The 13873-nt window shown below is 44.3% G+C and overlaps 1 protein-coding gene across 1 annotated transcript; it reads right to left on the bottom strand.

The window, feature by feature from the left end:
* Window positions 1–405: 405 nt before the first annotated feature.
* Window positions 406–1892, bottom strand: LOC137810810 (uncharacterized protein At4g06744-like). Its single transcript, XM_068612262.1, has one exon. The coding sequence runs from the start codon at window positions 1765–1767 to the stop codon at window positions 526–528; it is 1242 nt and encodes a 413-aa protein (XP_068468363.1). The 5' UTR covers window positions 1768–1892; the 3' UTR covers window positions 406–525.
* Window positions 1893–13873: the final 11981 nt, after the last annotated feature.

The raw sequence follows: 13873 nt of genomic DNA, 5'->3' as shown, positions 1-13873 counted from the left end.
CAAAGCCTTTTTCTCATTATTTATTCACAATCTTGTGTGTATATCCTAAAGTACCCCAAATACTTCAATATAAAAAAAAATTATTGATAAAAAAATATCTATTTGTACATCAATGTCTTAGTAACATATTTAAGTGAAATTTTGATTCACTTGGACATGGACTCACTTAAACATTACTTTTTATATATATAAAATATAAATATTAATTATTTTAAAAAATAACTTTGATTCTATGATATCAAACAATAAAATCATAAAATAAATTCAAATATTTAGATTTCCAAGATTCCTTTATTTTATTTTCGGGGTCGTAAATATACTTCGCCAGAAACCCTCCACGCAATTTTTCACAACTCTTTCAATTTAGCATACGAAAAAAAGTATGATAGGAGATGAGCAATATGATAAAAAGGAAAAATTGTAAGAGTTTATTATTATAAATATAACTTACTTAATCCCATTACATTCTGTGTATGCATGTAAATCAAAGTATATATACCTTAGTACACACTACACAATCCTGAGTTAGAAAAGGACTCTATTTGTGGAAAGAGCAGAATATGAAAGCAAATGCCTCTGAGTTCTTTCTCGCGGTTTCGTCCAATGAATTTGACACGGTATGATATTAAACGATGCAGGGTGCAAACAAGACCTCGGAATCGAAAAAAACGCCATACACTCCTTCGCCGATCTCTGATCCGGAAGACCAACAATACAGTTATTCCTCACATCAAGAACCCCTCTTTGAATCAGGCTCTTGCACGAAGGTCCCACTTTCGTAAAATAATTGTAAGACAAGGAAAGATTCGCCAAATTGCCCAACGCACACACCACTTCCGGAACCTGTCCATACAAAAAGTTCCTTGCTAGGTTCAGCTGCTCCACTTTCTTCAAGCACCCAAAGGACCAAGGTATTGGCCCAGTTAAGAGGTTCCCACCAACATCCAACAATCTCACGTTTCCCAAGAACCCGATGTCGTAGGGAAGACAACCCGTTAAAAGGTTGTTCAAAAGCAGCACTTCGATCAACGTGGACGAGGCTTTTCTAATGCTGCGGGGAATGGGCCCGGTGAATTTGTTGTTGGCCAACGTGAGATAAACGACGGGTGTGTCTCCTAGGTTGTTGGGCAGTGTGAGCATGAAATTGTTGTTGTTGAGGAACAGAGCGTCTAATGTCTGCATGAAAATTTGTGGGGGCAGCGTGCCGGTGAAAAAGTTGTACCTAATGTCCAAAAAGGACAAGGTGGGGATGTTGATGACCGATGAGGGGAATAACCCGGAGAACAAGTTGTTACTTAAATCAAGTTCGTATAGGAACTTGAGTCCCGCTATTTTTGGAGATATGGTGCCCGAAAATTTGTTGCTGTTTGCATGGAAAAGAGCCAGGTCAGGGAGTTGGTCGATGAAGCCATCAAGTGTTGGAGCAGTGAGTTGAAAGCCATTGAAATCAATTGAGGCAATGGTTGTGGCAGTGAGGTTGTCTAGTGGGTGGTCACAGTAGAAGCCTGTGTAGTTGCATAAATTTGGACCAACCCATGTTGCTGTTATTCCCAAAGGATCTGAGATTATTGTGTTCTTGAAGGCTTGAATAATGGGGAAGACCAGAGCGAGTCTTTGGTCTATGAAGTTTAAAATGTCAGGGATTAGTGGGATTGAATCCGATGGTGGTGATGGGGTTTCAAGGATTTGGCAACCTACTAAGAGAAGGCAAAGAAAAAATGTTAAGGTGTGGAGTGTTGAAACTGAAGATTGCTTAGATAAAATCATTCTTTTGATTTCTGAGGGAAGATCAGTTGAACTGTTTTTGTATAGGTTAGTGATTTATAGTGGTGGTTGAATTTTTCTGGAATAAAGATTCATTGACACTGTACACATTAAATAATACTATTCAACAACCCTTTACAATAATATTAACATTTAAAATTCAAAAATAAATTTAAAATATTAATTAATTTGTTTGTTAAAGAATGTTTTCGCTATAAACAATGTCAAGATATCAGGTCCATTTTTCTTTGGTCCCATAACGAAATGATTTGCATGTTTTTATTTTCCTGATAGTGGCTGGTGCGTGTTAATCAATAGGTTTGGTGCACATTTCGCACTCGTAAAGAGGTCAAGCCCACCAAGAAATTGTGCTTGGAAAATTTGGTAAGGAGGCATTATGCGCGTACCACCAACTTCAAAATGGAGCACATTTTGTGGCTTTTGAACTTTGTAAACCACTAAACTAAATAACATGGGAACACTTAATGAGTTTTATGAATTGTAAACCACTTAATTATTAGACCCACTTCTAACGTATATGGATATGCATGAGTTCAACCAAATTTATATCTAAAAATATTGGATTAAGAAATTATATATATATATATATATATATATAATGTAAATTCATGTGTCTACTACTCTTAATATAATTACGTCATATGTTATGAAATCAAAATGAGCTAAAATGAACAACCCTGAATCACATTTCATCCATAGTTTATTCCAAACATATGGAGCACAATGTACAACAATAAAATGACCAACTCGTAACATATTTTATCCACATTTGTTCCAACATATGGAGTACAATGCACAACAGTAGAAGAGGAAAAACAACCTACATTAAAAGCTATGCAAACTCTAAAATCTTGCTTTGCCCGGAGTATCCTTTGTAACACCATTTGTATTACATTTCTGTCAAAGACATGGAGAAGTTTACGAACTAGAATATAGTAAGAGCCTTGGTAGGATGAACCTCCCACTGCAAAGCTCTTAAAAAATCATAGTCGATCTTGTTTGATGTATTTTTTCAATCAAAGTTCCTCAAATTTTTTTCAGTTAACATTGACACTGGTACAAAAAGGTTAAAAGACAATGATTATTTTCACTTTAAAATGATGACTTTCTAGATGTAAATGTAGTCTTATGTCCAACAGAGAAGACGACAACTATATAGCCGCATTCTTCTTTAAAAAGAATTAAAAAAAATTAAAACTCTAAACCCTAAGCATTAAAAATAAAATAAAACAACACCAACCTTGTGCGTGAAGGAAGCAACGGCGGCGGAAGCAGTGACAGAGCAAATACGACATAGCAAAAATCCAAACAGCAGACAAGGAAACAGTGGTGACTTTCACCAATGCAAGAAAACAAACAAATAAGAGAAATGAAAAAAATATATAAACCAATGGTGAAGAAGAAAGAGAGCTCGAAACAAACTTACAATGACACGAAGAAGAAAATGAAGGCTCGCAAAAGACGAGAGGAAACACGAGAGCAGAAACAGAATAGAAAATTAAACGAAGCACCAAAGAAGAAAACAAGTATGAAAGTGTACAGTACAAGAAAATCATGAAATAGAAACCAATTTGTAGAAACCAAAATAATTAGTTGCAATAGTAACTAAATTAGAGACCATTTTAGAAACTAAAAAGAAATTTGGTTTCTAAATTAGTTTCTATTATTTTCTATTATTGTTAAATAGTTTCTAAATTGGTATCTAATTAGCAACTAAGATTTTTGCTACCAAATTTAGAAACTAAATAATTGGTAGTTAAAACCTTAGTTGCTAATTAGATACCAATTTAGAAACTATTTAACAATAATAGAAACTAATTTAGAAACCAATTTTTTTTTTTAGTTTCTAAAATGGTCTCTATTTTAGTTCCTATTGTAACTAATTATTTTGGTCTCTAAAAATTGGTTTCTATTTCATGATTTTCTTGTAGTGGTAAGTGACGCGCTTCAGTGTTAAGGTTAAAAATATTTTAAAAATGCGGATATTAGGTAAAGCCGCATTCTTAAACAAAACGCTTTATTACAAATAGCCGCATTCTTAAATGAAGTTAATTTAAAAAATGCCACCGCGTTTTGAATGATAGCGTTTGACCGTAAAATCGCATTAAATAAAGGACCGTTGTTTTTATATTTTGTACTACTGTAATGGAGTTTTTTCTTGATATATGTTGGCAGAGATTGTTTTCTATTAATGTTGATTACAATCATTTACGATAACATTTGAGAAATTTTTTACGACTTTATGGATTAAAGTTTTTTTTTTCTTCTGAATTTTAAATCTATCTCAACTAAAAACTTCTCCCAATCAACATTAGCAAAAACAATCCTATTAAATGTCGGTTGAAAGTTTTCTTAATCAGTACAAATGTTTCACAACATTTTGTGAAGAAGAAGAGGTCATAATTATGAGTGAAAATTCTATGGAAAAAATTTAATTTGTGATGGATTCTATTTTTGTAAATTTACATGACAAGTATGCGTGATCCCGAAAACTTACGTTATAGAAATCGTCACAAAATTTTATTAGTGACGAAATTTGTGATGCAAACATTGTGTGTCACAAACATGATCACAAAATGTTAGAAGAAAATGAGTAACAATTTTTTTGACGACATAACGAAGTGTCACGAAAGTTTGTTGTAGAAGTCACAAAAAGGTAATAATCGTTTAAGCTTTTGGAAATTCACTTTAAGCGACAATGAAAGTGGCATTGACTTAATATGAAGTCATTATCGCTCTAAGAGATGTCGCTTAAGTGTCCAATTATATGCTTAATCCGGAGTCACTTAAGTGACTTTTCAAGTGAGAATACCATGTCAAGAAATTGGTTAAGTTTTCAAATCGCTTAAATGAACATAAAGTTTTGCTTAAACAGTGTCGCTTAAGCGAGATTGAAAGCGTTTGAAGCAAGAGTACCTAATCCAATAAATAGTTAAATTATTGTTGCTTAAACAAATATAAATGTATGCATAATTGATTATAGTTAAGCATTTGAGTGCATATTTAATGGACCTTAATCATATATGTATAATGAATTAATATATGTTCAACATTTGTAATAGTTAATTTTAGCTTATGACATATATTTATTCAAAGAAAGGAAAAAATGCACATAAAGTTGAAATTATAAAGTTTCATTAATTTAAAATAACAATTAAAATAAAAATAAAATAAGAAACATAAACTAAAAAATTTAAAGTCATAGCAATCTAATTTGTGTCACATGCAATATCATTATTAGTTTCCTTAGAACTTGAGTATTCAATTGCAAGTTATTTTAGAAAGTTTGTTGGTCAAGCAACATAATCTTGTTGTGTAGAGAGAATCCACATAGTGTGTCATGACCATGTTTATTTTCCTTTATTTTTTAGCAACGACCATTTGATTGCCTTGAATTATAGTAATGAGATGTTGCCTGTCTTGTGCTGTTGGAGGGAATGCTACTTGTGATGGTGGTGGTGTTGCTTGCAAGTGAGGTTGTTGTACTTCCTCGGGGTGTACACAGTAACGTCAAATGAAAGAGTGTGTAATTGGTATATGCAATTGATGTATGTACGTCACAATAAGATAAGGGGGGCTCCACCTGTTAATAATACTCCAACGATCAAGTTAGTGAGAGTATAAAATATATCAGTGTAGTATGTATTGCATGTTAGAATTTATGGCTTAAACAAGAGGGGGGAGGGGTGAATTGTTTCTAAAAGATTTTCGCAATTACTTTCCTTTAGAATGAATCTTTAACAAACAACTCAGATAAGCATTTCAGAAAGTCAATCAAACAGTCTAATAGAAACAAATATCAGAATTTCAATGGTTAAAACAAGATTTAATCAGTTGTTTATGACAGCGAAAATATCAAACAGTTAGAGAGTTGAGAGAGAGAGATATTTACACACAAGGTTTATACTGGTTCACTCAATCCCTGAGCTACATCCAATCCTCAGCCAAACCACTGAGTATTCCACTATGTAACCAAACACAAATTGTACCGCCCTGGTGGACGGGTGTGGTGACGTGGCATACTGCTACAGTGAAGGCGTGTTGACAAGGCGCCAGGTTGGCAGATGGGAAGGAAGTCGGGAGGCACGTGTGGTCGCCGATTGTTAAGTTGGCGTGTTCCGATTTCCAGTTTACCAGAATAGGCGATCGCCAGGTTGAAGGTGAAGTCGCCAGATGTAGACTCAGGCGACCAGGCAGTCGGAGATCGCCAGAATAATCACATCGCCGAAGACGAAGGAGGAGCAGATTATGAAGGCGGCCGGCGAGACCACAGGGAAGGTGTACGAAGGCCCTAACTCGCCAGTTTCAGCAGAGATCGCACTCCTGAGTTAGCCATGCACTGGGCAGTACCATGCATAGGTAACTTAGCCAAAATGAGAGTAGAAGCAGCGCCAAGTCAGGGAGCCTCCAGATGATGGCACGTGTACGGTTGGATACGAGCCACGTGTCCAAGTCTGTAACTGCCAAGAGAGAGAAAACCACCAGGTATATAAGAGTTCTTAACAGATTTTCTAAGGTACGCACGTTCAGTTCATACACTTTACGCTTGCGAGTGACAGAGCTGTTTGTGAGAGAGAGTTTGCACGGCTCCAGTTCTTAGTATTTGGTGATACCGTCACTGACTTGAGCGTCGGAGTGCGATCGGCCGCAGCGGCGCCGTATCGTTTCTTTGCAGGTTCTTGAGATAGATCCAGAGGAGGAACGGAAGTGAGAAGCGGCGCGCACGTCGATCCTTGACGAGGCATTCTCTAGCGCTCCGGTCAACAGGCAGGATCATCAGGCGCCCACCGTGGGGCCGTGTAAAACGTGCTCCCATCCACAGCGTGAGTTCGTGGAAGTTTTCGAGGTTTTCTGCGAAGGTTTGCGGTGTTCGTGGTTTCTTGCGCGGTTTCTTGAGTTTTCTCCGATTGATCGCTGTTTCGATCGTGGTTGAAGTGTTGGTTGCTGTATTCTTGTGGTTCGCTGAAGTTGATGAGAAAGATGAGAAGCAATCGTTCCAGTCCCGTGGCTCCCGTCGCTGCTGAAGGCGACGCCGCCATGACCATGGCGCAGATGGCAGAGATGATGCGCTCGTTGCAGGCCATTGTGGAAGCCTCGCGCGTCGAGCAGGCAAGGATACATGAGGACCTGGTCGCCTCTCGCGCCAGGAACGAGGAGCTCAGCAAGGTAACTGAGGAGCTGCGGCGAGCTCTTCAGGAGCAACAGGGACGTTCTTCTGCTGAAGAGGTGGCACCGTCGACGCCGCCTCGTGTGTTCCCCATGCCTTTTATCCAGGCGATTACCGACACGCCAATTCCCACGAGCGTGGTTCCAGTTAAAGCTGTTTTTACCGGCGTGGAGGATCCAGAAGCTCATCTGACCACGTTCCACACGCAGATGATGCTGTCGGGAGGGTCAGACGCCGTCTACTGTAAGATGTTCGTGAGCACGCTCCAGGGAACGGCGATGGAGTGGTTTGTGAGCCTGCCTAATGGCCACATAACCAATTTTCAACAGTTCTCGAAAATCTTTGTCGAGCAGTACATTGTGAATAAGGCACCGCCGAGGGTGTCCTATGATCTGTTTGATATAAGGCAGTACCATGGGGAGTCCCTCAGAGACTACCTCAATCGCTTCGGCGCGCAGATGGTCAGGTCGCCAGCCAAGGATGAAGAAATGCTGGTCTATGCCTTCAAGAAGGGCGTGCAGCCAGAGCCATTCTGCGAGGCCTTGATCAGGGCTCATCCAGCGACGTTTGCTGAAGTCAGGCGACTTGCGGTGGCCCACATCGCCGACGAGAGTGAAGTCGCCGAGAAGAGAGGCAGCGTGGCTCCCGCCAGGCCACGCGCCCAGACCAGGATCCAGCCGCAGAGGGTGCTGGAAACGGCAGCGGCGGCCAGAAAAGACCAAAGGACTCGCTATCCTTACGATAGGAGAAATAAGGGAAGAAGCCAAGCGCGCCAACCGCCAGCACGCCAACAACCAGCACGCCGAGAGTACAATCTCCCGCTTAAGCACAAATTCGTCATGGGACTAGCGGACCTGATCGCTATCCCTAACATATCTGCTAGGTTGAAGGCGCCCGAGAAGGTGGGCGACAAGGTGCTGGGGTCAAAGCCGGACGTTTGGTGCGAGTTCCACCAGTGCTTTGGCCACAACCTGGACTCGTGTTTGTCTTTAGGATACCAGCTCGACGATCTGGTTAAGAGCGGGTTCCTAAACGACTATCTGCTGGACAGAAGGACCGGAGGAGCGTCGAGTTCCCAGCCAGCGGGTGGAGAAGCCCAGCAACACGAGATGCCTATCCATGGAGAGATCCACACCATTGCGGGGGGTTTCTCAGGTGGTGGATGCACCGCATCGCAGAGGAAAAAGTACGTGCGATCGGTAATGGCAGTGGACATGTTTGAGGATCACTCGCCGGAAGTGGACATTACGTTCACCAAGCAGGATCTTCGGGACGTTGTGCCTCATGACAACGATCCCATTGTTATTTCGTTGATAACAGCAGGGAGGAAGGTCCACCGAGTTCTGGTGGACCAAGGAAGCTCGGCAGACGTGATGTTCTGGCCGACTTTCACGCAGCTGGAATTGCCTCTTGACCAGCTGAGGCCCTATGGAGGGTGCTTATATGGATTCGCTGGTGACCAGGTGGAGGTCAGGGGGTACATTGAGCTGAGAACCACGTTTACCGATGAGGCTGGGTCGAGGACGGAGAAAATCAAGTACCTCATCGTAAACGCCCCTTCAGCATATAACATCCTGTTGGGAAGGCCCACTCTTAACAGGATAGGCGCAATTCCATCGACTCGGCACATGAAGGTGAAGCTGTCGTCCATGGAAGGGGTGGTGATCACGATAAAGTCTGATCAGAAAGAAGCGAAAAAGTGCTATGAAAATAGCCTGAAAAATAAAAGATCAGTGAGCTATGTAACGACCACCCCGCCTCCCGGTGTGAAGCCCAGACCGCCGGTAATAGAGGAGGCCGCCGGAAGGGATGTAGAGATGGTAGATGCTGAGCTGGGGGAGAGGAATGCTGGCCTGGAGGAAGAAGAGGCGCGGAATCGCCCTGAGGAAGCAAGGGAACTGGGGATCGCCAAGGCGGTGATCGCCAGAGAATCCAGGCCCAAACCCGTCGAGCAGTGGCTCGAGAAGGAGATCGGGGGGAAAGTTGTCAAGCTCGGAAGATCTCTGGAGGTCGATCTCCAGGACCAGATCGCCAAGGTGATTGAGCGGCATCTGGACGCGTTTGCTTGGTCCGCTTCGGACACGCCCGGAATCGATCCCGACTTCTTGTGCCATCATCTGGCGATGGACAACATGGTGAGACCGGTGCGACAAAGAAGAAGGAAATTTAATGAAGAGAGGAGGCAGGCAATCAAGGACGAGACCCAGAAACTCCTCGCTGCAGGCCACATCAGGGAAGTCCAGTACCCTGAATGGTTGGCGAATGTCGTACTGGTGAAGAAGAGCAACGGGAAATGGCGCATGTGCGTCGATTTCACCGATCTGAACAAAGCTTGCCCGAAGGATTCGTATCCTTTACCAAGCATTGATGCCCTGGTCGATAGTGCTGCAGGGTGCAAGCTGCTGAGTTTCCTGGACGCCTTCTCGGGCTATAATCAGATCAAGATGCATCCCATGGATGAAGAAAAAACAGCCTTCATGACGGAGAGGTCGTGCTACTGCTATAAAGTGATGCCGTTTGGGCTGAAGAACGCGGGGGCCACGTACCAGAGGTTGATGGATCGAGTACTTGCACCGATGCTGGGAAGGAACGTGCAAGCCTACGTCGATGACATGGTCGTGACCTCGTAGGAGAAGAGCAAGCACGTAGCAGACTTGGAAGAATTATTCACGACGATCGCCAAGTTCAAGTTGAAGCTCAACCCGGAGAAATGCATTTTCGGCGTGGAGGCTGGAAAGTTCTTGGGTTTTCTTTTGACTGAAAGGGGAATAGAGGCCAACCCGGACAAGTGCGCCGCCATCTTGGCGATGAGAAGCCCGGCTACAGTGAAAGAAGTCCAGCAGCTGACGGGTCGGATGGCAGCCCTATCTCGCTTCGTGTCAGCGAGCGGAGAAAAGGGACATCCCTATTTCCAATGTCTGCGGCGCAATAACAAGTTCGCTTGGACGAAAGAATGCGAGGAAGCTTTCGTCAAGCTGAAGGAATATCTGGCGAGCCCGCCGGTTCTGTGCAAACCACTGGCGGGAATCCCTCTCAGGTTGTATTTCGCTGTGACTGAGAGGGCGGTGAGTGCGGTGCTCGCCCAGGACCAGGATCAGGCTCAGAAGCCTATTTATTTTGTGAGCAAGGTGTTGCAGGGCCCAGAAACGAGATATCAGGCCCTTGAGAAGGCTGCGCTGGCTGTGGTGTTTTCGGCGAGGAGGTTGCGCCACTACTTCCACAGCTTCACAATACTGGTGATGACTGACCTGCCCATCCAGAAGGTCTTGAAGAAACCTAACGTTGCGGGAAGAATGGTGAAGTGGGCAGTAGAATTGTCAGAATTTGACATTAAATATGAGCCTCGAGGCCCGATCAAGGGGCAAATCTTCGCAGATTTTGTAGTCGAGCTCTCATAAGAGGCAACGCGGGTTGAAGGTGACGACTTCCGTTGGGTACGCTCGGTGGATGGATCATCGAACCAGCAGGGTAGCGGTGCTGGAGTAATATTGGAAGGACCCAACGGCGTGCTGATCGAACAATCGTTGAGATTCGCCTTCAAAGCCAGCAACAATCAAGCAGAGTATGAGGCGCTGATCGCCGGGATTCTGCTGGCCAAGGAAATGGGAGCCAGAGTGCTGATGGCTAAGAGTGACTCGCTGCTAGTCACAGGGCAAGTAACAGGCGAGTTCCAGGCTAAAGATCCACAAATGGCGGCTTACTTGGCGTATGTGCAGGAATTGAAGAGTTCCTTTGCCTCTTTTGAAGTGGTACATGTGCCCCGAGAACAGAATGCCCGAGCTGACTTGCTTGCTAAGCTCGCCAGTTCAGGCAAGGGGGGTAGGCAGAGGACAGTGATTCAAGAAACTTTGAAGACGCCGAGGGCATTTGTAGCAGATCACCTGGTCCTTCAGATAAGCAGGTCGACGGAGAGAGCAGCGAGAAGCCACAAGTCTTTGACGCAAGAAACTCTGAGATCGCCAAGAATTAGAGCATGTCGAGGAGAGAAGGTGGACGTGATGCAGGTCTGCGCCATCCATGCGCCAGACACTTGGATAACGCAATACAAGCGGTGCTTGGCGGATGGCCTCCTCCCGCTGGATCCAACAGAAGCTAGGAAGGTAAAGAAAAATTCCAGCAAGTATACATTGATTGATGGCGATCTGTACAGGTTTGGGTTCACTCACCCACTCCTGGAATGCATACACGGCGAAAAGTGCACGAGAATTATGGCAGAGCTCCACGAAGGAATATGTGGAAGTCACGTCGGAGGTCGAGCTCTGGCCGCGAGGACTCTCCGTGCAGGCTACTATTGGCCATCCATGAGAGAAGATTGCAAGAAGTATGCCCAATGCTGTAAACAATGCCAGCAGCACGCCGATTGGCATAAGGCACCTCCCGAGGAGTTGAAGTCGATCTATAGCCCTTGGCCGTTTCATACTTGGGGAATCGACATCCTGGGACCTTTCCCACTGGCGATCAGGCAGATGAAGTACTTGGTGGTGGCGATCGAGTATTTCACCAAGTGGATTGAAGCAGAGCCGGTGGCCCAGATCATCGCACACAAGATCGAAGGGTTTGCGTGGAAGAACATTGTGTGCCGGTTTGGAGTGCCTAAGCGCCTAGTGTCAGATAATGGGACGCAGTTTGCAAGCCACCTGTTGAAGAAGCTTTGTGAAGGGGTTGGAATTCAACAAGTGTTTGCATCCGTCGAGCACCCTCAGACGAATGGCCAGGTGGAATCAGCTAATTGGGTGTTGTTAAGAGGTTTGAAGAGAAGGCTTGAGAAAGCCAAGGGAAGTTGGGCTGAGGAAGTGCCTCGGATAGTCTGTGCGTACCACACCACCGAGCAGTCAGGAACCCATGAGACCCCGTTTAGTTTGGTCTATGGGTGCGATGCCATGATTCCAGTCGAGATCCAGGAGAGCTCGCCGAGATTCCAGAACTTTGTAGAGGAAAACTCGAATGCAGAGAGAAGGCTGAACCTGGATCTGCTGGATGAAGTCAGGGAAGAGGCAAGGCTGAAGGCTGAGGCGGTGAAGAGGAGGATTGAGCGAAGATACAACTCAAAGGTGATGCCAAGGCAGTTTAGAGAAGGCGATCTGGTGATGAGGAAGGCCCACCAGTACGAGATGGAGAACAAACTATCACCCAAGTGGACTGGACCGTTCAGAATAACCGAGGCGCTCGGGAACGGGGCCTACCGCTTAGAGACGCTGGAAGGAGGAGCGATTCCTCGCACCTGGAACGCCACACATCTGAAGTTGTACTATAGTTGAGAGCTTTGTAAGTAAAGACAAACACAAATGTTATATTGCAATGTCTCTATCAAAACAGTTTCAAGGGGGCACTCTTTTTTCCCTAAGGAGGGTTTTTAATGAGGCCACCCAATAAAAGAAGGGTTTTTGAAGTATAAGGTGTTTTCAGATTGCATGTGTGATACTTTCAAAAGTTCGAAGAAAGACCTTGTCATTCGTACATGATTTAAGGCAAGAAAAGATATGTCGCGTGTTTTCTAAAAGTTTTAAAGTCCTCATCGTTTTTCGGCGATTAGAGGCAACAGTTAAGTTTTTAAAGCCCTCATCGTTTTTCGGCGATTAGAGGCAACAGTTAAGTTTTTAAAGCCCTCATCGTTTTTCGGCGATTAGAGGCAACAGTTAAGTTTTTAAAGTCCTCATCGTTTTTCAGCGATCAGAGGCACCAGTGAAGTTTTAAAGTCCTCATCGTTTTTCGGCGATCGGAGGCACCAGATGAAAGACCTCCTTGCCGTCGAGCGAGTGCAGGCGAGAAAGAGGAAAAGTCCTCCGTGCTTCTGGGAGCGAGAAGATGTAACTCCCGGGGCAACGCAGAGGCAAGTTAAAGACCTCCTCGCCGTCGAGCGGGTGCAGACGAGAAAGGTCCTCAGTGCATCCAGGGGGGAGGAGATGTACACCCTGGGCAAGTTGAGGCACCGGATAAAGTCCTTATCGCCGTTGTGCGAGCCAAGGCCAGTTAAAGACCTCCTCGCCGTTGAGCGAGTGCAGGCGAGAGAAAGAAAAGGTCCTCAGTGCATCCAGGGGGGAGGAGATGTACACCCTGGGCAAGTTGAGGCACCAGATAAAGACCTTCTCGCCGATGAGCGAGTTCAGGCGAGTTAAAGACCTTCTCGCTTATGTGCGAGTATAGGCAAGATAAAATCCTTCTCGTCTTGAACGAGTTCAGGTATGGCGAAGAGGGTGGAAGAAGCTTGAAAGGTGGCTAAGGTAGGTTCGAAGAGAACGCCTAGCCAGCCGGTCTTCAGCTCTGAAGTTCAGGGGGGTACAGAAAGATCCCAAAGGGCATTTCTGCCCCAGATAAAGAAATGACTGCCAAAGCATGAGGCTGGGAAAAGCTAGTGTTACCAAGAGGTTTTGGCGATCGGGAAAAGTTCAAACACGGCGAGAAGATTGAAAGACTTGCTTGATAAAGCAGGTCGAGTGGGACGTTGTTTGAACCAATGATTAAGTTACAGTTCGTTGCTTGGAAGCTTTTCTTATGATCAGGTTAGTGCCTCAAGGGTACAAGTTGTTTAAGGCGATTGTTGCTTAAGTTTGAATCGGCTCGAAGCAGTTACGCCAAAGGTCGTGTTTGCAAAATCGCTAAGTTAAACTCGGCAAAGTTAAACATACGAAGAAGGTGAAAGCGCTCAAAAGAAGTCAGAGGAAAGAATGTCCAAGTTTCGCTATTGAAATAAGTAACTGTTCAAAACACATATGCAAGAGTTTTTACAAGGTAAATACAAGTGAATTTATAAAGAAGCAGATGGGGTGGAATTGGTTGAGCCTTCGGCGGGAACGACCTTTCCATCAACTACTTCGTTGTTTAACGACACCATGCTGAGGTCGAGATCAGGGAATAGGCATGCAAATTGTTCCCGAGCGGCATCAAATCCAGCAACCAGAATCTGAGCGGAGCTTAGCTTAA

Source organism: Phaseolus vulgaris, chromosome 2 (genome assembly GCF_000499845.2).
Source record: "Phaseolus vulgaris cultivar G19833 chromosome 2, P. vulgaris v2.0, whole genome shotgun sequence".
NCBI classification, from domain to species: Eukaryota; Viridiplantae; Streptophyta; class Magnoliopsida; order Fabales; family Fabaceae; genus Phaseolus; species Phaseolus vulgaris.
The sequence above is the reverse complement of the archived record's forward strand: the minus strand, read 5'-3'. Positions and strand labels throughout refer to the sequence as shown.